Source organism: Talpa europaea (genome assembly GCF_964194135.1).
Source record: "Talpa europaea genome assembly, chromosome: 11".
Taxonomy (NCBI): Eukaryota; Metazoa; Chordata; class Mammalia; order Eulipotyphla; family Talpidae; genus Talpa; species Talpa europaea.
In genome coordinates, this window is record NC_140078.1 from 22,347,883 (window position 1) to 22,373,996 (window position 26,114).

Genomic DNA, 26,114 nt, shown 5'->3' on the forward strand with positions numbered 1-26,114 from the left:
CCTGTGACCCCTGCATTCCTTCTGTGTCAGGGAGGTGGAAGACTGGTAGGGCAGTGGGGCCCTCAGCACAGTGGATGGGGCATCGGCTGATGTTACTCTCTTGAACTACCAACATCCCAGCTCTGCTGCATTCACTAGCTGTGTGGCTCCAGGCAAGGTTCTGGCTTCTCTGAACCTTGGTCCCTCCTGCAAAATGGGTGCAGTTATAGTTCCGATTTCACTGTGCTGTCAGAACAGTTGAATATCAGCTGCATGTAAAGTGCTCAACTCTGTGCTCAGCATTCAAGGCCCTGCCGCCTCACTGCAGCCACCCCTTGCATAGCTCCTCTTACCCCTTGCAGTGATAATAGCAGCAGCAAATACGTTGTGTGGTTTATAGTGCACTTACTCTGTGTCAGGCACGTGGACTCTCTCACTTAACTCTCAAATGTTAGGTTATTATTATACCCATTTTAAAGACAAAGAAACTGAAGTGAAATGACTAGCCTAAGAAGAATTAGCCAGTAGGTAGTGGAGCCTGAATTTGAACCCAGGCTTGACTGTGGCCCTCACTCTCAACTCCTAAGAGCCAGCCCTTCCCTTCACCATGCGAAGAGGTACAGGTGATGTTCTTCAGAGTCAGGAAAGAGGGAGCAGGTGTGTCAGATGGGATAGCAGTCCATTCTAGTCTCTTCTGGATGTCGTGAGCATTTCTGCACTGGGGCACAGCCTATGCCAAGGCTAGGAGATGAGAGAGGGTGTGGTGTCTTCCGCTAGTGTGGTCTATTTGTGAAATGATACAGTGTATAGAGAATGGATTTTCCTTTTTGGGTGAAACATGCTGAAGAATTGGAATTCTGCCAGAGCTTTAAACCAGTACAGCTCACTAGGGCACATGTCTATGCACACATAGACACACACACTCACATGCACGCATGCCCGTGGCTAGTGTAATCACCTCCACTGGAGTCGCCATTCGCCAGCACCCTGTGCCAGGCAGAACACTGAGCCAGTGGCTGCTTGGTCTCATTTACTCTCCCACCCACCCCGACATGGGGAACGTCATTACCTCCATTTCCAGAGACTCCCAGAGGCCCAGAGGACATTCTACACGGCCGCCTTTTTCTTTCCACTTAACTGTGGCTTGTGAGCATCTTTGTGGCCCCCACTGGACTCTCATTCCATTAAGCAGCTGCACAGCTGCCCGCTTGCCGCACGGGTCCTCCTCAGCTGTCCAGTCCCCTCTGATGGACACTTTGGTTGTTTCTGGTTTTCATGGAGAGTGTTGAGCAGGGAGACACAGTTGTCTGTGTGGTTCACAGTGATGCCTCTGGCTGCTGGAGGAGGTTGCATGGCTGGCCCAGAGGATGGGCTGGGTCTGAAAGTGGGGGACAGTGCATTTTTTTAAAAGATTTATTGATTTATGCATACAAGATCTGGGGCACAGGCCAGAGATGTGGGGGGTGAGAGGATTCACCAGAGACAGAGTGGGGAACAGAACAGGCAGACTGACTGAAACACACTGCTGAGGGGAGCAGCAGGTGAGACAGGAGAGGTCTGCTGCGCCATGTGGATTGCTCCCTGGCTGGCAGGGATTGAACTCATGCTGCAGAGGCTGCAGGTTCATAGTGCAGTGTTTAACCCCTTTAGTGCCACCAGGGAGGCCCAGGGGGCAGTGCATTTGAGAAACATTTGGGGGTGGGTGAACTGGCCTTGAGACAGCCACTTGGGTGGGGTGTGGAGAGTCAGACTTGGTGAGACACTAAGTCAGTTTGGGGCCTTTTGAGCATGATGTATGGGTGGTGCTAAGGGGCATGTGCTGCAGGGCCCCCTTAGGCATTCTCAAGCAGTAACAGTAGTGGTGGCACAGGGCCTCTGGGAGCCTGTGGTTGGGAGCAGCTTCCCAGAGCAAAGGGGCCAGCTGCCTCTGGGAACCTCAGGCACCCCCACTATGGAGCCCCCACCACTTCCTCTTTGACTCCAAGGATCTATTTCTACCTCGGAGTGTGCGAGTGGCGGAAGAGATGTGGGTCTTGGCCCTTCTCAAATGGACAGCTCATGGTGACTGGAGGTTTGGGCCCCAGAACCCGGAGGCCGAGCCAGGGCCCTATCTCCAGGAAGGAGATGGAGGCTGGACAGTCTCTCCAGCATTCACATAGCCTCAAGCAACCCCACAGGAACAAGACCCCACCCCGAATGTGACCATCCTTCCTCAAGAGCCCTCTGCTTTGTCGAAGCCTAAAACCTTGGCTTTCTCTAGGAGCGAGACTGGGCTGCCTTCTCCTCTCACACCCCATCTGGCCCGAGCATCTGGCTTTCCATATCAGAGAGTGAGCCCATGAGTAGGAGGTGGGGCCCATGCATTCTCTCACTGGACGCCGTGAGCACCCCCTGATTCCTTCCTGCCAGGTGTGACTCACTGTCACCCCTTCTTTTCATTCTCACGCTTGCTACGTGACCTAAGCCTGTTCTCGGTGCCTCAGTCTCCTCATGGGTAAAACAGGGACACTGTTAGGGTTTATCTTCAAGATTATCAGGAGGACTAGATGAGTCAATATTTGCAGAGCTTTGAGAAGAATCCAGTACATGGTCCAGGCTCCAGGAGGCATTGACTGTTGCAGAATGACACTTGGTCTCTTCCATGTGGTGTTGCAGGAACAGAACTGGGAGCTGGTCACGCTTGTGCTCATCTGAAATATTTCCAGAAGAGCTAGTGTGGGCCCGGCCTGTCTGATCACATGAGATGTGGAGAGGGCTGTGACCCAGTCTTGCCTTCAGGGAGCTACAGGCAGGGGAGCTAGGTAGGCCCCAGTTTATAGTCCCATGTCCAAAGCATGCTGGGAGGAAATGCACCACGATGCCCACCGTCCTAAGCATGTTTCCTGCACTCCCCACTGGTTTTCCCAGCAGCCCTATGATGTGGGTGCTGTAGTTACCCTCAAGTGACAGAGAAGGAAACTGAAGCCCAGGGTCCCCCGCCATGATGGTAGGGCTAGAATTCAAACTCAGGTTGTCTGCTTCTGCACTCTGGCTGTTTACCTTGACTCGCCCGCCTCTCTACAAACACGTGTTACTTGTTTAATCAGAATCAACCATAGAGACCAAAACAAACTAAAACAGAAAAAAAGTCCCTCCCAAGCCAACACTTGGAAGCCCATGCCATGTTAATCCTGAAGCTCTTTTATGCTTTTTCTTGGTTAATGCAAGAGCTTAGGCTCAGGACCTATGTTTGCTTCCTCCCTCCCAAGAGGCCACGTGCATCTTCTTGGTGCTGGAAGGACCATCAAGGTCCTTCATGGCACATTAGCCAAGTACCTTTTCTTCTGTTCTTGATTACCTCTAGTGATTGGGGTCTCACTCGTCAACATTTAGTTCATTTTTAGAAAGTTGTTCATTTAAAAATGTAAATATATTTTTATACTTTTTTATTTCCTCTCAAAGTTCAAATAAGTGCCCTGCTAGAGCACGCCCCCTCTGAGGCGGCACCTGGCCAGTTCATGTCTGTGTCCCCATGAAACGACTAGCGAGTGCCTGCTGCACAATCAGTGCTGTGATGCAGTATCAGGGATCAAGGGGGAGTTGTGGGGTGCAGTGGCTGGGCCTAAGCTACCATCAAGCTTGGGGCTGTGGGGAAGCAGGTCAGCAGGTCTGTTGGGACACCCACTATATGAGTGGAGATGGCACTGTGACCTCAGTGGATCGATTGCCATAGAAATTGGCATTTCTGTCCCTAGGTCTGTTGCCCTCTCCCGCAGGAGGCCCTGGCGATCCCTTGGCCATTGAGCAGATCTCCCCAGGGCCTCACAATCCCACATTCTCTGAGCTGGAAGGTCCAAGAGCACACAGGCCATCCCTGTATTTGCAGCTGGGCATCCTGAGGCCCAGAGGGTGCAGGTACTGGCTGAGGTTCACACAGGGAGGGGAGTTGCAGAGTAGACTTCATGCTCAGGGCAGGCAGTCTTACCCTAGGTCCCAAGCAGTCAAGGGGATTTTCCCCCATCCTCAGGTTCCATAGGAAATTCTGGATTGATTCGAGGGCCTCAGCATCTCCTGGAGAGTAACTGGAACTAGCCTTACCGGTTTGTACCGAATCACACAGAATCAGCGATAGCTGACAGCTGACGTGACAGAGTAACCTGCTGCTCCCAGTCACATTCCATTATCCCAAAGAAAATGCAGAGAAGTCACCTGCCTGAGGTCACAGAGTTGATTGGGGGGCCAAACCAGGATCTGAATTTGGGGAGTCTGATTTCAGAGCCCACCCTTAGCTGGCCTCACTTGGACTTTGGGAGGGCTGAAGGATAGTTCAGGTCTGGGAAGATCTTAGCATTTGGCCTGCCGGAGCCAGAGCAAGAGGCTGAGCTGTTGTGGGTTCTCTCTTTAATCATGTTTTCACAACAGCCTGAGAAGTCTGCTTTATCCCTGCTTTGCAGATGAAGATGCTGAGGCCCAGAGAGAGGAAGTGACTTGCCTGGCGTCACACAGAGGGGTGAGGTGGAGCAGGACCTCTAGTCCAAACCCCCTGACTGCACTGGTGTTTGTGCTGAGACTCCAGGCTGCTTCCCAGGTGCTCTGGGACAGCACCTGCCTTCCATCAGGTGAGATGCTGACACATGAGGGGTGGCCATGATGGCTGGGGAGACCCTGGACAGAGTTGGTGGAGCTGGGGCCAGCCAGGACCCGAGGATGGGGAAAAGGATGTCAAAAGAGGGGCAAAGCCTCATTAGAGAGTTTCGACTTGGTCTTCTCTGTGTTTCCCACTTTCTACACCTCCCACGTTCTGGCTTAGAAGTCTCTTGACTCTTGAAGAGTCACACATTCACTCATTCATTCAGCTGTTAATTGAGCAGCTACTGTGCACCATGACCTGTGCTAGACTGTGGGAGGAGAGCAGTGAACAAGACAAAGACTGATGACAATCATATGATCTCATGAAATTAAAAAAATCAAAACTGGATTAAGGACAATCAAAACCTATTATTAAGGAGAGGCACAAAAATCAGGGAAAAACCAGTGAGAGAGGATTTGGAATGCTCCTGGAGGAGGTGGCTTTTGAACTGAGAACTGAAGGTTGTGTGGGTTACCCTGGTGAAGTGATCAGGGCAGAACCTTCCAGATACAGGGAACAGCATGTGCAAAGGCTATTGCTGGCATGAACGCCCAGCCATCTCCCTTTTTAAGCCACCTCTGTTGTAACTTTTAGTCGTTTCCTGGTGTTACATAATTTCATTCAGTCTTGTATTATTCACTCAACAAACCTTCCATAGCCCTCTCCTATGTGCCACATGCCAGGGCCATGACTCACATACTGTTTTTGACCAGGGTCAGAAACAGTGACTCAGGGGGAGAAATGAGGGCTTCTGATTATGAGGTGTTTCTTCTGTGGTTGGTCTTGTACCAAGGAAACCCTTTATCGGTGCCATCATTACTCCCATTTCACACATGAAGCCTCACTGAAGCCTCACTGAGGCTTCAAGAGGCAAACTCACCCAAGGACACTAGTACCCTTCTTTGGTTCTGTTTCCCCATCTGTGGAATGGGTGGGTGGGGGCAGCTGCTTAAGGGACCCGGGCAGCCCTTCCTGACACGAGTCTTCATCCTGGATCCTCTCTCATCTCCAGCAGGACCATGGGCAGCAACAAGAGCAAGCCCAAGGATGCCAGCCAGCGGCGCCGCAGCCTGGAGCCTGCCGAGAATGCCCATGGAGGTGGCGGGGGTGCCTTTCCCACCTCACAGACCCCCAGCAAGCCGGCCTCTGCCGATGGCCACCGCGGCCCCAGCACAGCCTTCTCCCCTGCGGCTGCTGAGCCCAAGCTCTTCGGAGGCTTCAACTCCTCGGACACAGTCACCTCCCCACAGAGGACAGGACCTCTGGCTGGTCAGTGGGCCTGGGAATGTGGGTGTGGGACACTATTGCCCTTCTGGCCAGGCACAGGCTGCTCTGCCAGGCTGTGCACTCTGGGACAGAGATGCCCCCTCTCTGGGTTGCTGTTTCTTTCGCTAAAGGGGAAGAATTCTCTGGGTTACTTATTGAGGGTTTCCTGGAGGCTGTGGGTGGGGAAGGTTATAAACTGGAATGCATGGGGCAGACTCCATTGCCTTTTGGGCCTAATCAGACACAGTGTATAAAAGGGTCTAGAGATATGTGGAAATGAGGCCGAGAGAGAGGGGACCTTTAAGTCAGGGTCTGAGGGTCTCAGATCAGGTCTGAAACTCATGCCTCATGGTGCAGGTTTTGTTCTTTGCTCTGGTCAGCTTAGAAATGGATCAGGACAGGTGGCTGCTGGCCGGTGGTAGGAGGCTGATTAGGAGGGAGAAGGGAGCGATCTTCAGAGCCAGGCCCATGAGGAGATGTGCCCCTGCGCCCTCTGCTGGCACTTTAGGGGCATGGCACCCACGGGCATGGAATGCTTGGAGAGCTGCAGATTTGGTCCTGGAGACTGTGAGATAAGACAGCAGGCAGGCACATTCCTACAGAGTCATACACGCAGTCAGCAACTCAGATTCGCCCACCTAAGACACATACACATGCTGGACTGGAGATGCTGTCACAGACACACACACACCACACACTAAGAGACATACTCCACCCCCGGGACACATGGACGTGCACTCCCAGGGCACAGGCACGCCCCCAGTGCCGATGTACACAGACAACTCATGCTCCCAGATGAAGCCATACACATGCAGCCAGAACCCTGCAAAAACAATACAGGACACGGACACATGCGCGGCTAGAAACACCATCACCCAATACACACGGGCTCTCAAATGATGGATGATGGGCAGGCAGTGAGGACACACGGGCACAGGGACACTCGCGGACACCTCAGACATAGACACCCAAGTGAAACCGGGAGTTTGTGAGCTGCTCTTGGGGCAGGGACGGCCTGGTAACCCTCTCCCTGACTGCCCTGGCTCCTGCTGTTCTGATGGCCCCATCTCTCTCTGCAGGTGGAGTGACCACCTTTGTGGCCCTCTATGACTATGAGTCGAGGACAGAGACTGACCTGTCCTTCAAGAAAGGGGAGCGGCTCCAGATTGTCAACAACACGTGAGTGCCCCTGCACCTCCTCCCCATTGTCCCTTGGCACCTTGGCCCCTGAGCCTGGGCTTGGGTCAGAGCCACTTCTGAGCCTCCCAACCAGAGATGGGCAGCAGGCTAAGCTGAGTGTCTGGCAGACTGAGGGCAGGGAACTGGCCTGGGCTCATGGGAGTGATGCGGTCTGGGAGTGGTGTCTGGACTCCGGAAGGGCTCCTGTGACAGGGGTTAGGGTTCAGTAACTGGTCAACAGAGCACCATACCCCAGATCCCACAAGGAGCATATGGTCAGGGCAGGACTGGGCCCAGGCAAAAAAGCAGAGCCTGGAGCCAGAGATTGTACCCACAGAGGTGCCCTCATTAGTGACCTTGGCTGGAGGGCCTGGAGCAGCTGGTTAGGGCAGAGCTCCAAGTGTAGGGGCAGACTCCACATTGAGTGTTGGGGGACCCATCTTGGGGACTTGGTGTGGAGGACATTTATATACACGGTGTTGGGGTGAGCCAAGCTAACCTATGGGAGGGAAGGAAACTGGATGGAATGAGCCAGTGAGGGGTGGGTGGGGCTCTAGCCATGGGGTGGGGGTCCTTCCCCTCCTCTGCTTTCTTCTCTACTCCTTTCCCTGCCAAGAGTGCACTGGTGCTACGTCTATTGTGGCTGGGGGTACAGGTTTGGGGCTATACACCCGGAGGTAGGTGGGGGCTGTGGGAGGCTTCCCAGTGAAAGTGGGTGGCCCTCATTCCTGCCCCACAGAGGGCAGGGCACAGCCTGCTGGATTCCTGACCTTGGCAGTGTGCTCCCCTCCCCAACCCTCCCCCCCAACTGTGGGGACCCTTCTCCCTCTCCCTGGCCCATGCTTGCTCCCTTTAGCTCTCTCTCAGCTTCTTCCTCTCTCTGCTTCTCTTGCTGGCCATTAGGAGGAAGGTGGATGTCAGGTGTGTACACACTTTATGGGCGCTGGGCTGGGTGGGTGTGCTGGGTGGGTGGGTCTGGGGCTGTGGGCTGCATGTGCTTCCAGCTGTGTCCCTGCCTGTGGTCTCCGGCTCCCTTGGCTGCAGCCCCACCAGCTTCCCCGGCTTATGTCCTCCCACTCCCAAACAGTTTGACTGTGACCCCAGACTGAGACTGGGAGGGTCTTCCCATCACCCGTCACCCCCCATCACACGTCGTCCTCATCCACCTTTCTGTGAATTCCCCCTCCCTTCTGACCCATCGGCCCACACTGAGTGCCAGCTGCATGCCGGTCTGTTGCTGGGCCCCATGAGGCCTGGTAGAGTCCTCGTCCATGTCCTCTGGGAGCCAGCGTGTGGCTGGGAGCCAGGCCTAGCTCAGGCCAACAGGCTGGCAAGAGGTTGGGGTCAGGGCCAGCTCTGCCATTTGGCTGTGTGGCCCCCTCTGGTGGTGACTGCAGGGACAGGGAAGTTCAAGCAGGTTCTTGAAGGAAGAACAGTGAAGTCAACAAGTGGACGTGGTGGAAGGCAACCCTTTGTAGAGGGGCAGTTTGAGGGAGGGTATGGTTAGGAGGGGGCTGGATGTCTTCAGGGCTCTGGAAAGGGTTCTAGAACGTAGGGTGGAATTGATCCCTGAGCTTCCTCAAAGGCCTGGCTAAGGAGGTTGGACATTTCCACCCTCTCTGAGCATGTTCATGTGTCCCCGCTCCTGAGCATGCTGCTCCCTCTGCCTGAAGTCCCCTGTCTCCCGTCTGTGCCTGGCAAACTCCTATTCATTCCTCAAGATCCAGCTCAGGACAGCCTTCTCTATGAGACCAAAGAGAAAAGAGGTCCCAAGTGCAGTGCCAGTGTCCTTGTCTTTGCTCCTGGAGGCAGACCTTCCAGGGCTATAGTGATAGGGGAAGGGCTGTCTCCATTCTGAAAATGAGGAAACTGAGGCTCAGAGATGTGAAGGCCCTTGCCCGATCACACAGCCACCAAACAGCAAAGCCAGGATGGGAACTTGGGCAGCCGCTCTCTCCCTTCCTCTGGCTGCTCTCCCTCTGGGAGGAGGCCTCCCCAGCCTTCAGCCAGCTGCATCTGACATGTCTGAATCCTAGTGCTCCCAAAGTTCTCTGTGGTTCCAGCTGTTTGTGTCTGCCTCCCCCAAACTGGGAGCTCCTTGAGGGCTGCTCTCAGATAGGCCACGTTCCCAGGTCCCCATATCACCTGTTGCTGAACACCCTAGTGAGTCCCCTGCTGGTGTGGAGGAACAAGAGGAAGGAACGGGAATGGAATAGCCACATTTATTGTGCACTGCATGGGTTGGGCGCCCTTGTGCTGAGTGAGCACTTTAAATTGTACTGTTTAATTTATGTTTCACCACAGTCCTGGGAACTGGAAATTCTTCCTTGCTCCATTTTACAGATGAGGAAACCAAGGCTGAGAGGGGTGAAATAATTTGCTCAAGGTCACACAGCTAGTGGTGGCAGGCCTGGGAGAGGTAGGCAGGCCCTGTGGGACTCAGGGCCCTGTAGGAGGGGCTCCGTGGAGGTGCAGAGGAGCCAGGAGGAGGGAGCAGCCCATGCAGGGGAGGGTGCGGCAGGTTGGTGGCTTTGAACTTTGGTTGGGGGAACCTCAGCAGCAATGATGGGGAAAGGTTGGAGTCACAGCCTGAGCAAAGGTGTGGTGGTAGGAAAGGCTCTGAAAACTGGAGCCTCACTCCTTCCTTTTGTCCAATCTCTTCCCTTCCTTCCTCCTGCCTTCCAGGATGAACCGGGGCCTGTTTGGCCAGGCCTGGGGCTGCCAGGAGGGCTGGAAGAGATGGAGGCTGGGCTAGGGGAAGCTGGAGGGTGACAGTGAGGCTCTCTGATTGGAGGGTGGGGGTGGGTTGGAGCCCTTCCTGACTTCACAATGCTGCCCTGTCGCCTGAGGTTGCTGCCTGAGGTCGGGGGGTGGGAGAATTGTGGGGGGGGGGGGATTAGAGGAAGAGGAGGGGTAGTGGGAACTAGGGAGCTTAGTAGAAAATGAGTCAACCAAATTTGAGATGCTCAGGTCACAAATTTCCCCAGGGAGTAATCTGCATGTCCTGCTACTGTTACTGTTTTATGGTTCATTATTGTTCTGTCCTCCATCCCCGCCATGGCCCCCTACCCTGTGTGACTTGGGGCCTACCCTGTGACTAACTGGGTGTCAGGGGAGGTGGAGAACTTAAGGAGGAGGCCATGTGTAGGGATTTGGCCAGGGTGGGTTGGGTTGGGGTCTTCCCAATTGCAGGCCTGACACCTTGCTCCCCCAATCATGCCTCAGGGCACAGGTCCTCTGGTCCTGGATGTTATATGGCCCGCGGTCTGAGGAAGTCCATTGGGGTCTGAGGTCTGGTTCCCTGAGCCCCCCATCCTGGTGTCTGAGTCGGGACTCCTCTGGGTCGGCTTGAGGGTTGCTCCCTGAGCTGCTGCTTCCTCCCATCCAGATTCCAGCAGCTTTGGGGGGAGCTCTCCAGCAGGCACTGCCAAGCAAGAGCATTTCTGCACCCCTTGCTCTGGGCTCTCCAGTTCTACTCCCACCGCAGGACACAGGACACCTTCCTGTCTTCCTCACACAACCTGCCCCGGCCTCATTGTGCCGACTCTCTCTGCACTGACCATGTGTCCAGGCCTTAGGGCTTGTAAACCTGTCTGTCTGAGCTGTGCCCATTTGCCCCATTTGCCTGCAACCCCAAAGTGCTTCCCTGGCCAGTCCCAGCAACCCAAGTGATAATCACAGTAATTCTCTTACCTGAAAGCTGGCTGGATGCTGCCTGATTCACACACTACCTACAAAGAAGATTCTGTGAATACATCTCCTTTGTGCATATGAGGAAACTAAGGCCTGGAGAGAACAGGGTGCTTGCCCAGGGTCACACAGCACGTCCTTAGAGGAGACTGCAACTGGGCTGTTTTGGTTTTTAAAAACATCCTGGAGTGGGAAGGGGCATGCAGGGGAACAGATTTTAATTTAATTTAATTTTTTAGCCAAGCCAAGATAATAGCAGCATTGTGGGCCCCTACTTCGTGCCAGACCCCGTGTTGGTATTTTACATCCTTGGAGGGATGAACATCCCCATCCTGCAGATGAGGAGACATGCAGGGCCAAGGTCACATAGTGGTGAGCAGGGTGGTGCCCAGTGGGGTCCACCTGGCACCCAAGCGCCTCTCAGGCTGGCCGCCAGGTGAAGTGGGACTTTGTATCCTTTATTAAGATTGCGGTGTACCTCCATCCCTCTCCTTGTGAAATAAAACCCCCAAACTGGACCCTGAAATCTGAAATTCCCAAACTCACATGTGGGCTAAAGCTGGAAGCTGGACACTGTAGCAAGTGTGGGTAAGGTCAGCAGAGTTAGCCACCCTGCTTGGCTGGCCTCTGGGCACATGCTTCTCTTTGGCCTTCCTCTTTGGGTGGGTGGGTGCTCCCCAGAGGCCACCCTGCTTGCAGACTGTCTTTGTCAATCTGTCTCATTTTGTGGCCTCTGCCCCAGATCTCTGCCCAGTTCGGGTAAGGCCAGTCTCCTGTCCCCAGCCCTGCTGCCTCCTGTTTCTTATCCTACCTAGATTCCTCAAGGGTCTCTGAGTCTCTAAGCTGCCTGGAGAGACTGCATGGGCCTAGGAGAGCCTGCTGTTTCTGGGCTCAGGCCCTCGCTCTGCATTGACTTGCTGTGTGACTTGGGTGAATCACTGCCCCTCTCTGTGCAATCTTTTCCCCATTGATGAAATGAAGGCTTTGGACTGAATAATGTCAGTTGTTCCCTGTGACTTGATTCCTTGATTTATAGCTTTGAGCAAGTCCCTGCCCTGCTCTATTCCTCAGTTTCTCCAACTCTACAAGAAAGTGCTGGGCTCTTCTAGCCTGAGAGCTGTGTGTCCTTGGGCTAGTCCCTCAACATCTCTGGAGCTGAGGCCTGCCTGCCTTCCTTACAGGGTGACCTTGAGGGCCACAGGGGACAGACAATATAGTCTCCCCTGAGAGGTAGATAGAGGTCCTGGGCATCCAAGCCTCTTTCCTCTTAGAGCACTGAGCAGGGTTGCACCCAGCGGGGTCCTACTCTGTGCCCTCCCTGTCCCGCAGAAACCCCCATGTGTGCTTGTGCCCTGCTCAAGTGTGCTTGTAGCCTCAGACAGCCAAGTCAGCCCATGTAGCCCCTTTGTTTCACTCCAGCTTGGCCCAGCAGCTAAGTCCCCAGTTTGGATGTTTGCCTGAATTCTAACAGGTCCTCAGAGAGCAGCCCCAGCCCTGCCTGCTTCCAGCCTCAACTTCTCCTTCTAGAATATGGGTCAGGGGCAGCTCAGGAGACTGGGAGCCAGGGATTCAGGTTCAAGTCCAGGCTGTGTGACTGTGAGCAAGGGCCTTTCTCTCTCTGGGTCCTGGAGATGGGGAGGGGCACATCCTGCCCACTGTGCATCTTCTTGGGGTTGCAGTGAGGCCCAAAGGCAGGCTGGAATCAAGCAGCTCAGCAAGCTAGCACACCGGCACGTAGTAGGGCGGGGGGGGGGGTTCCTTCTTTTTTTTAAGATTTATTTTTTTTTTTATGCAAGAGCTGGGGTACAGGGCAGAGGCACTGGAGGGTGAGAGGATTTACCAGAGACAGAGTGGGGAGCAGAACAGGCAGACTGACTGAAATACACTGCTGAGGGGAGCAGCAGGCACAACAGGAGAGGTCTGCCGTGCCATGTGGGTATCTCCCTGGCCAGCCGGGAATTGAACTCACACTGCAGAGGCTGCGGACAGCTTCACAGCACTGTGCTCAACCCGCTGTGCTACCGGGGAGGCCCGGAGGGTTCCTTCTTATCTGGGGGCAGGAGCCTGGGTGTGTGACCTTGAGCAGAGGCCTTTGCTTCTCTGGCCTAAGTCTTCCCATCTGCATAGTGGGAAGGGGAGGGAACTGGGCCCTATTTCCCAGGCAGCCCTTCACACTGGCCTCCCCTCACCCCCCACGGACCCTCCCCCTGCCCCCTTTGGTTGCTCTGTGGCTGCCCCCCCTTGTCCCCCATCCCCCAGCACTGTCCCCAGCACCGCCTGGCTCTCCTGTCCTCTCCCTCACTCTTTCTGCCACACTCTCTCACCACCCCCATCTCTGCCTCTTCTTTCCTGTTGGGCTCTCGCTTTCTCCTCCCTCCTCTGTGTCTCTGGACCCCCGCTCCAGCCAGACCTGGTTCACATTCAGATGGCTGCAAAGGTACTTCCACCCCTTCCCCACTCCCGCTGGCCCAGGGGACCTGACCAAACCATGCGGGGGACGCCTCCTCCCTGACCCTCTCCTCCTCCTCCTCCTCAGGGGGCACTTAGTGTAGAAGTACCCTGGGCATTGGGGCTCTTCACCTCAGACCCCTTTGACATGACTCACTGTGTGACTTTGGGCAAGTCGCAGCCCCCTCTGGCCTCAGTTTCCCCTCTAGATGGGTAAGCCGCAGGAGACCTGCATTTTTCAGCTGAGGGCCCTCTAGGTGTGACCTGTGATTTGTGACAAATGCAAGCCTCATTCTAGTTTGCAGGGTTGGTGTCTGGATTGTCATCAAGCCCCCCCACCCCCCACCCCGCCTCCACCACATAGGTCTTCTTACCAGCTCCTAGGTTTGCGCTTCCGAATCTCAGGGCTTGGGGAGGCTTTGAAGGTGTGGATTTGCCATTCATCTCAGGCAGGGATCTTCTCTCCTGCTACAACTTGCTTGCTCCCCAGAGACATAAGCTCCCTCCCAAGGCAACTGTCTGCATCTTGAGGTGACTTAGTCCATCCGAAGGAAGCGGACCATGTCCCATCACAGAGCCCCTGTGAATTGGGGCCCTGCCACAGTCCTGGACAAAACCTGTCTGAATAAGCTTTAGCTAAGAGGCATCTGGGCTAGGGAGAGGAATGGTTTCGGGCCAGCTGGGCCTAGCAGGCTGCAAGAGCCCAAGCTGGTGTCCCTGCTCCCTGCACTCCCTTGGCCTGGGGGTGGGGGGGCAGCATAGCACCTATGAAGACAGCAGGCACCGGGTGCCCTGCACTGATAGCTGCCTTCTCCTTTGCTCCCTCCCTCTCCCCCTGCTCAGAGAGGGAGACTGGTGGCTGGCCCACTCGCTCAGCACAGGACAGACGGGTTACATCCCCAGCAACTATGTGGCACCTTCGGACTCCATCCAGGCTGAGGAGTGAGTATCATCTCCAGTTTCCTTCTGATCTCCTGGGTTGAAGTGGGAGGGCTGGCTGCCAGGGGCGCCTACCACATCCCAGGGAGAAGGGCTATGGGTAGGTGGAGCCTCCCAACACTCCCTTTTCCCTCCTGTCCCAGGTGGTACTTTGGCAAGATTACCAGACGGGAGTCAGAGCGGTTACTGCTCAATGCGGAGAATCCGAGAGGGACCTTCCTAGTTCGAGAAAGCGAGACCACAAAAGGTACAAGCGCTCCTGCTGGCCAGTGGCAACTGCACTTTATGGGTTGCTTGAGCTGGGTGTTGCAGGACGAATAGGTGTTTGGTTTATGGGGTGAGGTGGGAGGAGCTTGCCAGGTAGATTAAATGGTCGGATCAATGTACATTTCAGAATACTGAATGATTTGGGGTGGCTAGAGGTGCAGCCAAAGATGACAAATATCCTCTCTGGCCTCAGTTTCCTCAGATGGGGAGTGGGCACAGGTTGCTAGGCGATCTGAGGGTTGGGTTTGTTCCCCAGGCAGGTGCTTAACGGTGGGACCCTCTCCTTTCCCTTCTCCAGGGGCCTCCAAGTATGGGCTGGGTGCTGGGACCTGGCTTTGCCCTTCTCCCATCAGTTCTGGCCCCTTACTCTGCTGTCCCTTCCCCCACTGCTTCTCTCCAGCCCTCTGAAAGTGGTTGCAGGCCCCATCACCATGGCAACGGAGCTGGGCCACTTCCTGTGGGCCTGGGGCTCAGCAGGAGATGGGAAAGCAGAGCATCTATGTCAGATGTGTGCATTTATACACAGCGTGTGCACACCATGTGTGGGTCCAGGCATGTGTGTGCCTGTGGTGGGGGAGTGGGTGGGATTGTCTGCGTTACTTCATGGGAGTGAATTGTGGGTTTGTCTTCATTCCCCAGGGGCCTGGGGAATGTGTACCTGTGTGAGCGTGTGGCTGTGGGGCACAGGCATGCCTGTGTGTGTGCATGAGTGGTTAGGGTCTAGCTTCAGGCTCAGACCTGTGGCTCTGCTTACACATGGCCTGGGCCACCTGCAGCCAGTCACGGTGGCCCAGTGCAGGCTTTAGAGATCCAGCACGGGTTGGAGTCTGCCTGGTCCTGATGCCATCCCAGGCATCTCTTGGGCTCACAGAAGCTCCTAGCCAGGACAAAAAGTTTTTCTAGGCTCAAGGGAAGTAGGGAGGGGGCCACAATGGCAGGCCAAGCTGTGTGCTTGACCTGCTAGGTGATGCCAGGCTAGCTGGTCTCCTCTCTGGGCCTCAGGTCCTCTTCACTACATTGGAGACCTTTACCAGCCCAGGGGAGGGATGGGCTTCTAGCATGCTGCCTGTGCCCCACAAGGAATTGCCCCACAAGGAGGTGGAGAATGTTCTCAGGCCCCTGGGGCCTCTGCCCCTACCTCTGGCACTCAGCCTGTTCCCTGATGCCTTCCCAGGCATCTTTTGGGTTCACAGAGGCTCCTAGCCAGGTCTCCTGGGCAGGAAGAAACTTCTAGCCAAGGTTTTTCTAGGCTCAAGGGAAGCAGGGAGGGGGCCGCAACGGCGGGCCCACTTTAGGCTTGGCAGCCTCCAGGCCACACCTAGCATGTGGGCTCCTGCCCATGTCTGTGGTCGCAGCCTCGGACATCCTATACCTGGTGGTCTTCCAAAGGGCAGAGCATCGACAGTTTACCGCTGGGCAGACCTCGAGAGGGGCAGCAGTTAGGCCATTCACAGGCTCCCAGCAAACATTTACTGAGCACCTACTATGTGACAGGCCTTCTTATTTGTGGTCTCACTGAATCTTCCCAGCAGCCCTGAGAGTTTCTCCATATACAAGGCAGGAAACTGAGACCCAGAGGGGTCAAGCGACTTTCCAGATCACTCAGTTGGGATGTACACCTGGACTTTGCAAGTCTGGCCAGGGCAGAAGGTCAGATGCTTTTCTGCTGCCAGCCCTGCCTTGGTGCAGGGTCCAGAGACAGAGTGGACCAGACCTGGCTCTGCTTTGGACCAGGGGCAGCAGCCCTGTCCTTTCTTCCCTCCTGAGTTGGGAGACCCTGAGAAGGGCCCTCAGCGCGTGGTGCAGCACAGTGACGGCAGCATCTCTCTGGCTTGGCCCGTAGGTGCCTACTGCCTCTCAGTGTCCGACTTCGACAACGCCAAGGGTCTCAATGTGAAGCACTACAAGATCCGCAAGCTCGACAGCGGGGGCTTCTACATCACCTCCCGCACCCAGTTCAGCAGTCTGCAGCAGCTGGTGGCCTACTACTCCAGTGAGTCCTGGCGCGCGCCCCGGCCCCGGCCAGGGGCCAGCGGAGAGCAGGCTGCTGCGGGCAGGGGCCCCGGGTGTCCTGAGGAGACTCTGCTCCTGCTTCCTTCCCTCTTCCCTTCCCCTTTCTCCCACTTCCCTCTCCCCTCCTCTCCTCCTCCTCTTTTCTCCAGTGCCTTTTCCCCCCTGCTTCCCTCCCTCTCTCTCCCTGTTTACCCTCCTTTCTCCTGTGCGCTGGCTGGTGAGGAGGGGGCTGCCAGGAGGCTTGAGGGGAGGAGAGGGGCTTAGGCTGGTGCCATTTATCTCTGCAGCCCTAGGACTGGTCTGAACCGGTTACTGGGAGAGGAGGAGGGGGCAGCTGCATCTGCCTCAGCAGAGGGAGGAGGGCGCGGGAGGGGTGAGGGTGAGGGGCTGGGGAGTGTGGCTGGGCCATCATGCACACCTGCCTGTCTGGTCTCTGTGATGCCTGCGTGGCCCGGATGGCCACCTGCCTCTGTGTGCAGGTGTGGCCTGTCCTGAACGCCAGCGCCCCATCCCATGCCGCCTCCTCTGTCCACTGGGCCTTTCTCTAGGATCTCGCCCCTTCTCAGTCCTCGGCCACCGTGCTCAATCCCTGTGGCCATCACTGTGGGGTTCATTTTGAACCCTGTTTCCCCAGATCAAAACCCTCCAGGGGTTACTTGGCAGTCTCGGGATAAAGACCCTCATGCGGTGTCCTTGATCTGGGTGGTCTAAACTCTGCTGGCCTCCTTCCCCCCACTCCCTTTCCAACACCTCCTACCCCCAGCCTCCTTTCGGCTTCTCCAGCCCAGTAGCTCGTTCCTCTCTCAGGATGCTTGTCCAGGCTATGCCCTCTGCCTGGAGCACTGTCCCCTAGTGAGCTATGCTGCCTCCTGCAGACCCACGCCCAGGTACTTGCTCAGCGAAGCCTCCTGTCCAGCTCACCTGCTATGCACATAGCTCTCTTCCGTCACTCGTGTGATCCTGGGAGATGGTGAGGGGAGTTGGGGTCCCTTCTGTACTGTAAGCTTCCTGAGGTTGGGTTCCACTGGATTTGTCCCCTGCTGGGTGCCTGGCACCTGCCTGGATCCCTCCTTACCCACCTTACAGTCGGAAGAATGAATGAATGCCTCGGTGGATAGAGGCATGAGGCAGTGTGGGCCTGGGTGGGGGGAGAGTGTAGATACCTGGCCTGGTGGTCCCATGTCCCCCAAATCCTGTGTGTAAACCATGTGGGTCTACACTCTCTGGGACTGGACATCCAGACTATACTCCAACCCCTGTCTCTTCAGAGCATGCCGACGGCCTGTGCCACCGCCTCACCACTGTGTGCCCCACGTCCAAGCCACAGACTCAGGGCCTGGCCAAGGATGCCTGGGAGATCCCCCGGGAGTCGCTGCGGCTGGAGGTCAAGCTGGGCCAGGGCTGCTTTGGAGAGGTGTGGATGGGTAAGACTTTGCCCCTGCCCCCTCAGATTGACCACGAGCCCCTCAGGGGAACTTTGGTGTCCCACCTGCAAACCAGGCAGATGGCCATCTTGTGAGGCAACTTAGGGCCCCCAGCGCCCCTTCCCTTCACCTCCATGAGCCTCATTTGCTTTCCCTGGACACTGGGCTGTGTTTTAGATACGGAGCCCCCTCAGTGGTCGATGGCACTGAGTTGGGATCTCCCCTTCTCTCAGACCATGGCACCTTTCTGCAAAGAGCTGTCGGGCTGGGCATGCAACGCCCCAACGACCTGTGTGTGTGATCTGGGCCAAGTGGCTTCACAATGAGGCACCATCTTCCCAACTGGGAAAGTCCCCAAATGGGGCTGAAGGTGATAGGATTGACTATGGGATTTGAGAGAAGCTCCAGCTTCAGGAGGGGGTTCTGGGAAGGGCAGGGTCTGGCATGTCCTGGGCCTGTTAATGATCTTCTGTCTAACTGGGGGAATGGCAACACTTCCCTTGACCACAAGCCCCATGCAGCCCCGATGAAAGCCAGGCCCATCTGCTAACTAGCTCTGCTGACCTGCAGCGTCCTGGAGGTTGGGTGGGCTGGGCTGGCGCAGGGTCTGTGGCTTCAGCAGGGGGTCACTGTGTTGTCAAGATTGTCTGAACCACAGCATTCACTGCCCTCACTCTCCTCCCTTCAGAGGAAGAGATGATGGGGGAGAACAGAGAGGGCTCCTGGGTGGAAGGCACTCAGGGACAAAGGCCTGGAGGCTGGAGGTCAGGCCAGGTCAGGAGAGGGGTGGTGTTGGCTCTGAGCTAGGGAAAGGAGCGAGGACCCAGCTGCCAGGCATAGGCACAAAATGCGCAACACTTGGGGAAATGCTGTTTTGGTGGCTGCGAAATTCATTCCTGGCTGGGTGTGCAGTCATGTCCCTGGGAGAGGGCTCTCTTCCTCCCTGGGCCTGTTGGCCCAGGGGGACTCATGAAGTGCCAGGTAGGGATCCCTGGAATGTCAGGGGCTGAGAGGTGGGGCTCAGGCCCAGCACTCAGATGGAAGCTCAGAGACTGGAAGGAATGGGCCCCATAGCTCAAGATTACATATAAGAACTCAGATTACATACGCTGATCTAGAACACAGCTTTCTCCAAGGCCTGACCACTTAAAAAACAGATCATGGTTAAATGACAGCTGTAGCTGTTGTTTACTGAGCCCGTATAGCAGGTAGGGCCCAGAGGCTGAAATCTCTTCGTCCTCAGACAGCCCCACATGCAGACGCTATAGTACCCCCATTTTCCAGACGAGGAAACCCAGACTCTTAAAGGCAGCTGACTCGCTCATGTCTCACTGGCAGGAGGCAGCGGTGAGCATCCAAGTGCGGCTAGTCTGACCTCCATGCCTTCGTTCTTAGTTTGACACCTCAGTTTTGACGAGTGTGACTCTTGACAGCCTCTTATTCTGGTGGACTTGTTCTGAGGTCAGTTCCACCTCACCCTGCCTTGGGGGATATACCTAATAAGTTCTAACGACAGCTACAGTTTCTTCAACATGTACTTTAATCCCTGTAACAGCCCCATAAGGAGCATCCTATCTTTGTGCCAGTTTTATAGATGGGGATGCTGAGGTTCAGAATGGTCCTGGACCTAGACCGGGCTTGTCACATGGCAGGAAGGCCAAAGCTGAAATTGGTATCCAGCAGAGCAGATCTAGGTCCCTGTGGGAAGGGAGACTCCACTGAGGCAGCCTGTGTCCCTTCTCCCTACACAGGCACCTGGAACGGCACCACCAGGGTGGCCATCAAAACCCTGAAGCCAGGCACAATGTCTCCAGAGGCCTTCCTGCAGGAGGCCCAGGTCATGAAGAAACTGAGGCACGAGAAGCTGGTGCAGCTGTATGCGGTGGTGTCTGAGGAACCCATCTACATCGTCACGGAGTACATGAGCAAGGGTGAGGCCTGAGTGAGCAGCACAGAGATGTGGAGCCCCTCCATGGGCTCTCTGCAAATCAGGGGTACTCACACGGCAGGTGGAACTTGCCTCTCTTGCCCCAGAACTAGAATGTTCATCTCTAATGGTGAAATGAACTAGAATCAATTTCTCATGTCAGTGGAAAGTTAGCCAAAGGTTACCTTTAAAAAAAAATTCTTTTTCATTGAAGTGACCTTGGTTTATAACATTTGAAGGTTTCGAGTTTACAGACGTATGTCAGCATCTCTATATACAATGCCATGCTTGCCACCAAAAGTCTAGTGTCCATCTGTCATCATACAGTTGACCCCTGTTACCCAATGCTCTAACCCCCTCCTTCTGCGAACCACTATTTTATTCTTATAGTTTATTTTATTCTTATAGTTTAAGAATTTGTTTTTGTGTTTCGTTCATTCATTCATCGTTTACATAAAACGAGTGTTTGTCTTTCTCCACCTGACTTATATCACTTGGTATAGTGTATCCTCCAAGTCCACCCATATTTTGCCAATGGCTGAATATTATTCCATTGTGTTACATACGCCGTATCTTTATCCTCTTTATCCACTCACCCGTGCACGGGCATTAAGTGCACGGGTTATTGGGAATAGTTAGTTATTGGGAATAATGCTACGTTATTAAATTAGGGGTGAATCTGTTTCTTCAAATTAGTGTTTTCGTATTCTTTGGCTAGACACCCAGAGAGGGAATAGCTGGGTCTTGTTTCATTTTAATGATTTCTCACAGTGTATCTTATCTCCCCCAGTTTGCTGGTTTTCTAAAGTTAGTTACCATTCTGGGACTAAAAGAGAGTCCCCCAAACCCTCCAGGCTGAGCCATATCTAGGCCAAGTTTCTGGTTTGACCTTACTTAGTTTTTAAATTAATTTCTAAAATTCCACATTTTGGAGGTATAAATTACCTATGAAAAAATACACGCATTTTTAAATATCCAGTTCAGTGAGTTTAACAAATGGCTACTCTGTGACTCCATTACCACAATCAAATTATAAATATCCCCATTACTCCAGAAAGCTCCTTTAGTAGACAGTATTCTCTAGCCCCAAACCTAGGTGACCACCGATGTGTTTTCTGTCATCATGGCTTTGTTTATTCTAGAACTTTATGTATGTAATCTTTGCTATCTGAGGTTTTTCTTTATCGCATATGTCAGCAGCTTGTTTTTTTTTAATTTTTCCTTTTCATTGCTGAGTGATAACCTGTTATAAGGGTGCACCATGGTTTATTCTCCCAGAGGTGGACATTAGGTCTTTCTGCTTGCCTTTTGAGTGGCAAAGTGCTGAGTGAGACTTTATTCAGAGATGGGGTTACATAAAATCTGTGCTGCTGGTTAAAGCAAAGCTAGCTGGCCCAGGTGGACACAAACTACTGGGAATCACTGTTCCCTGGCTCAAGGAAGGCAGGGTTGAGGTTAGACCTGCTTTCTTTCTGCCCAGGGAGTTTGCTGGATTTTCTCAAGGGGGAGACGGGCAAGTACTTGCGGCTGCCTCAGCTGGTGGACATGGCTGCTCAGGTGAGTCGCCCCTCCCACCTCCCTTACCCTTGGCCCTCAAGCACTAGGATCTACTTGGCTCAGCCAGTTCTGGACTCTTTTGAGTGCCCCCTCCAGGAAGCCTGCCTTGATTGCCCCCACAGTCACTGATTTTGACATATGTATTATTGGGACCTCTTATAAGCACTGTAAATGGTAGTTTTGGCAGAGAAAAGAGTCTTTACTTAAGTAACTGACTTGCTGTGGGACTTTAGGCCTCAGTTTTCTTTTCTATAAAGGTCATTCAGTCACTCAACAAACACACATTGGTGCTTACTTGCTGTAGGCAGTGCTCAACAACCATTTTTTAATTTAATCCTTATCACAAGCAAGAGACTGGAATGACTGTTATTCCATTTGATGGATGAGAAAACTGAGACTTGGGATTTGGGCAGCAGACAGGACCTTACACTAACCTGTATCTGTGGGCCATCTGGAGCCTCTTTTTTGGGGGGCTACCCCACTTCCCTGGCTGTATTTGGCCTTGTACCTCTCCCTTGTCCCTTGCTCCCTCCTCCAGCTCAGCCTACTTTCTGTGCCAATAGTACGTACTGTAAGCTGACTTCACTTGCCTGAAGAAATGGGGAGCGCAGGGTATTAGGTTGGCTCTCCACCCTGGGGACAAACACATGCCTAGGCTCATGCCCAGTGGCCTGGGGAGAAAGTGGGGTGGCCTTTGAGCCAGGTGTCTGGGCTCTGCCTACAGATCGCCTCGGGCATGGCATATGTGGAGCGAATGAACTACGTGCACCGGGACCTCCGTGCAGCCAACATCCTGGTTGGAGAGAACCTGGTGTGCAAAGTGGCTGACTTTGGGCTGGCCCGGCTCATCGAAGACAACGAGTACACAGCCCGGCAAGGTGGGCAGGGGCCGGCGGGTGCCGTGTGGCCTCTTTTCTGAGTCACACGTATTATAAGCATAAGTTGATGATGGTGGTTGGGGTGGGTACCCCCCTCAAGTACTGCCCTTCTTAGACCTGAGAATGGCGCCTGGCAGCCCTGACATTCTGCTGAGCATCGCTTCGCTTTTCTTTCCTGTAGGTGCCAAATTCCCCATCAAGTGGACAGCTCCAGAAGCTGCCCTCTACGGCCGGTTCACCATCAAGTCAGACGTGTGGTCCTTTGGGATCCTGCTGACGGAGCTCACCACAAAGGGACGGGTGCCCTACCCTGGTAAGAGGGCTCCCTATAGTCCATCTTTTATCCCTGTACCCCACTGTCTTGGTGACTTTGGGCAAGACAGACCCCTTCCCAGGCCTCAGTATCCCCATCTGTACAACAAAGGGGTTGAACATCTCACCTTAGAGTCTGCTCTGGTTAGGGCTCCCAGCCTGGGGGAGGGAGCTCATCTGCAGGCACACCCACCATGTCCTCGGCGGGATGCCTCTGTGTTGTCCCCATCAACTTCCCCCACCACACTTTCCTCCCTGGAGCTAATCTCCTCACCCCTCCTTCTGCTCACAGGGATGGTGAATCGTGAGGTGCTGGACCAGGTGGAACGGGGCTACCGGATGCCCTGCCCGCCGGAGTGTCCCGAGTCCTTGCACGACCTCATGTGCCAGTGCTGGCGGAAGGAGCCTGAGGAGAGGCCCACCTTTGAATACCTGCAGGCCTTCCTGGAGGACTACTTCACGTCTACCGAACCCCAGTACCAGCCCGGAGAGAACCTATAGGGAGCAGGCGATGGGGCCAGACTGGCTTCTTGGCTTGGATTTGGGGCTGGGTGACCCCCGATAGGGGTCTTGCCTCTCTCTGCCTGCCCTCGTTGATCCTCTCTGGGGGACGAGGCCCCTCCCTCTTTTGTGGCAATGGAAGGGCTTGGGGCCTGGGGCAGCCCATGAGGGTGGGGTCCAAGGCAAGCACAGTGACTGCGTCCCGGCTCCTGCTCCAGCCACAAGCCTCCTCCCTGCATTCCCTCCTGGAGCTTGTGCTTCCCGGCAGGAGGAACTGGGAAGAACGGCAGGAGCTGAGGGCACCTTCCCCAGCCTCAGCCTACTCCACGCGTCAGCTCCTTCCCACTCCACGTTGCCCCAGGTCTGTCTGCAGAGCTGGCCAGAGAGCCTTTCCAAAGAGGAGTGCTGGGCCTCTGGCTCTTGGCCTGCCTGCCACTCTGCCCCTGGCCATCCATTTCTGAGACACCTGTTGGTGGAGGCCACGGGGTCCAGACCCCTCTGTTGCGGCTCCCAGGCTGGGCAGCCTGAGCCCTAGCCTAAGTTGATGATGGTGGTTGGGGTGGGTACCCCCCTCAAGTACTGCCCTTCTTAGACTTGAGGGACCTTTAGACATCAATTTATTGTTCCCATATTAGTCATGGGGAAACGAGCCCAGAGAGGGAATGTGACTTGCCCAAGGCCACAGAACAGTTCAGGGTTGAGGTGGGATTGGAACTCGGTGCTCCCTCTGTCTTCCTCAGGAACCAACAAGATTGCCCTCAGAGGCATCATGGACGGACTGGGCAGCCCAGAGACAAGGGGCCTGAGGGCGGGTTAGAGATAGCTGACAGAGTCCTATTGCCACTGCCTACTCGGCCGGGCTGTTGTGGCAGGAGAGAGTGGAAGGTGATGTGGGGCTGGGCTAGGAATGAGGGGCAAGGGTGCAGGTGTACGGAGACAGGCTTCATTCAGAATGTGGGTGGTTTTCAACCTTTGGAGATTGTCATCCATGAACAGGAGTGAGCGCCTTGGCTCTGGAGGCAATCAAGCAGAAGTAGAAGATCCAGGTCTTTAGGGGGCCCTGACCCTGGCAGCTGGAAGGAACCCCAGGTCCTCCTCCCGCAATTTGTCCTGTTCCATTTCAATGTTCTCCTCCCCAGGTGGGCACCCCTTGAACTCCAGAGTAGGAAAAGGGGCACCTAGGTTGGGAGGAGAAAGGACGAGGATGTCCACTGCCATGGACACGCGTGCCAGGGCGCTGTTTGACCGCATGGCCCTGCCTCCCTTGGTCTGGCTGCAAGTGAGGCCATGGTCTCCACAGCTGCTCTTCCCTGGGGCAGACCCTGTGGCCTGGCTTCGCCTGGTGAGCCCAGCTTGGGGCATCAGGAGGCTGTTTTGACCCTAGCTCTGCTGTTCAACTTTGGGGTATGTGGTGGCTTCTCCCTGGGCCTCAGTGTGCCCATCGTAAAGGGGAGACTGACAGTTTCTGAGCATCTTGCCGAGGGCCCCTTTGTGTTTGTGTGTGTGTGTGTGTGAGAGATTGTGTCTCCATGTGTGTCCATATTTAACATGTAAAAATGCCCCCTACTCTGCCTCCCAGACACGTTGTACATTTCACCCACAGCCCCCTATCATAGCAATAACATTCCTGCTGCCAGGGGTTCTAGAGCCAGGCCCTGCCAGCAGGGAGGGAGGCCAAGTGGTGCCTGCCTATGAAATTTCAACTTTTCCTTTTACACATGTTTATTACCCAAGTCTGTCTGTCCCAGTCAAGTCTGGGCTTGCTTACCCCACTGTACTCCCAAATCCCCCTCCACTTGCCCAAGGCCCTTTGTATAAGGTGTCCTAATACTGTCCCCCCCCCTTTTTTTTTTTAATAAACAGTGTTTTGTAGATTTCAGATGACTATGCAGAGGCCTAGGGGAACCCCGGCTCTGGGCAGGACCTAGTGGTCCTGCATTCCATGGCCCAGGCTTAGGGGGGTGGGGGGAATCCAGAATTGGTTGTACATACTTTGCATATTGTCTGATTAAACACAAACAGACCTCAGAATTTGGTCAGTGGCTTATTGTGGGAGCGTGAAGGGGTGGGATGTGAGGACAGACACTGGTCAGAAAGACCTTTGTCTGGAAAGCATGGCCTGGAGGCCTCCAGCCAGATCCCATCTGGCCACCACTTGGAATGCAGCTGTGTGTGCACCTCTGCACTTGTGTTTGGGGAGTGAGCACATTTGGCAGAAGGCTTTCCTGTGTCTGAAATGCACCAAGGGAAACCTAGGACTCCCAGGTGTGAACAGTTCAGGACTCAGATGCCTGTGGTGGGTAGTGGGATCAGCACCCTGGGGTTCAGTCCTTGACGGTCAGGCCTGTGTAGGGTGGCTGGTGGGGTACATTTCTTTCCAGGCCTGGACTGGAAAGTCCAGGGCACCCTAGAGAAAGGTCCAAAGATGCCACCTTTTCTCCTTCCTCTCCTACCTCCAGAGGATACGGCCTGGAAAGTTTCATCTGCAACATGAGAAAAATTGTGTCTGATCACCGTTTCTGAGAGTCACTGCTGGTTGTAAAAACAAATTCAAAACTGGGTCATTCCTGTGCTAAACATTATTTTCACAAGCCAAATACTATATTGACCAGGGCGCTATGGGCACCCACAGACCCCTTGGGGCTCCCGTGGCTGGGAGCGTGGACATGTTTGCGGCATGTGTCTTCTGTTTGCTCACGAGTATGTGACTTTGTGTTCATGTGGGTGGAGGCCTGTCTCTTGCTGGGTGTCTGTGTTGGTGTATGGACATGTGGGTGTGAGTGGGAGATGTGGAGTCTGCCCGTGACTGCGTGTGTATATACTCGCACCCATCACACAGATCAGGTGGTGTGTAAGCGCCTAGGTGCTTGGAGCGTGTGTGCACCAACATGTGTTCCTGGATGTTAAAGGGGTATGTATGAGGTGTGTGGCCTGTACTCTCTGGCTGAGTGTGCATGGGCTTGTGTGTTTTGCCTGCACAAAAATTCGAGTGGTTATATGTGAATCCCACCGACTCCTTGACACTGATGCATGTAACTGGGTTCCTGTGGGCTTGCATGGGGCGGAGTGTGTGTCCAAGTGGACCCATATTGTGTGGATTCCATGTGCACACCAGCCACTCCTGG

At 54.7% G+C, this 26,114-nt stretch overlaps 1 protein-coding gene across 2 annotated transcripts; it reads left to right on the top strand.

The window, feature by feature from the left end:
- Positions 1-5,607: 5,607 nt before the first annotated feature.
- SRC (SRC proto-oncogene, non-receptor tyrosine kinase) lies at positions 5,608-22,989 on the top strand (the record flags this gene model as incomplete). Of its 2 annotated transcripts, XM_084246819.1 has the most annotated exons (12): positions 5,608-5,857; positions 6,934-7,033; positions 7,937-7,954; positions 14,015-14,113; positions 14,254-14,357; positions 16,221-16,370; positions 17,659-17,814; positions 19,566-19,745; positions 21,222-21,298; positions 22,023-22,176; positions 22,358-22,489; positions 22,781-22,989. In XM_084246819.1, the coding sequence occupies 12 exons, from the start codon at positions 5,608-5,610 to the stop codon at positions 22,987-22,989; spliced, it is 1,629 nt and encodes a 542-aa protein (XP_084102945.1). The 2 variants fall into 2 exon arrangements, with proteins under 2 accessions (XP_084102945.1, XP_084102946.1); XM_084246820.1 differs by lacking the exon at positions 7,937-7,954.
- Between the last annotated feature and the right edge of the window lie 3,125 nt (positions 22,990-26,114).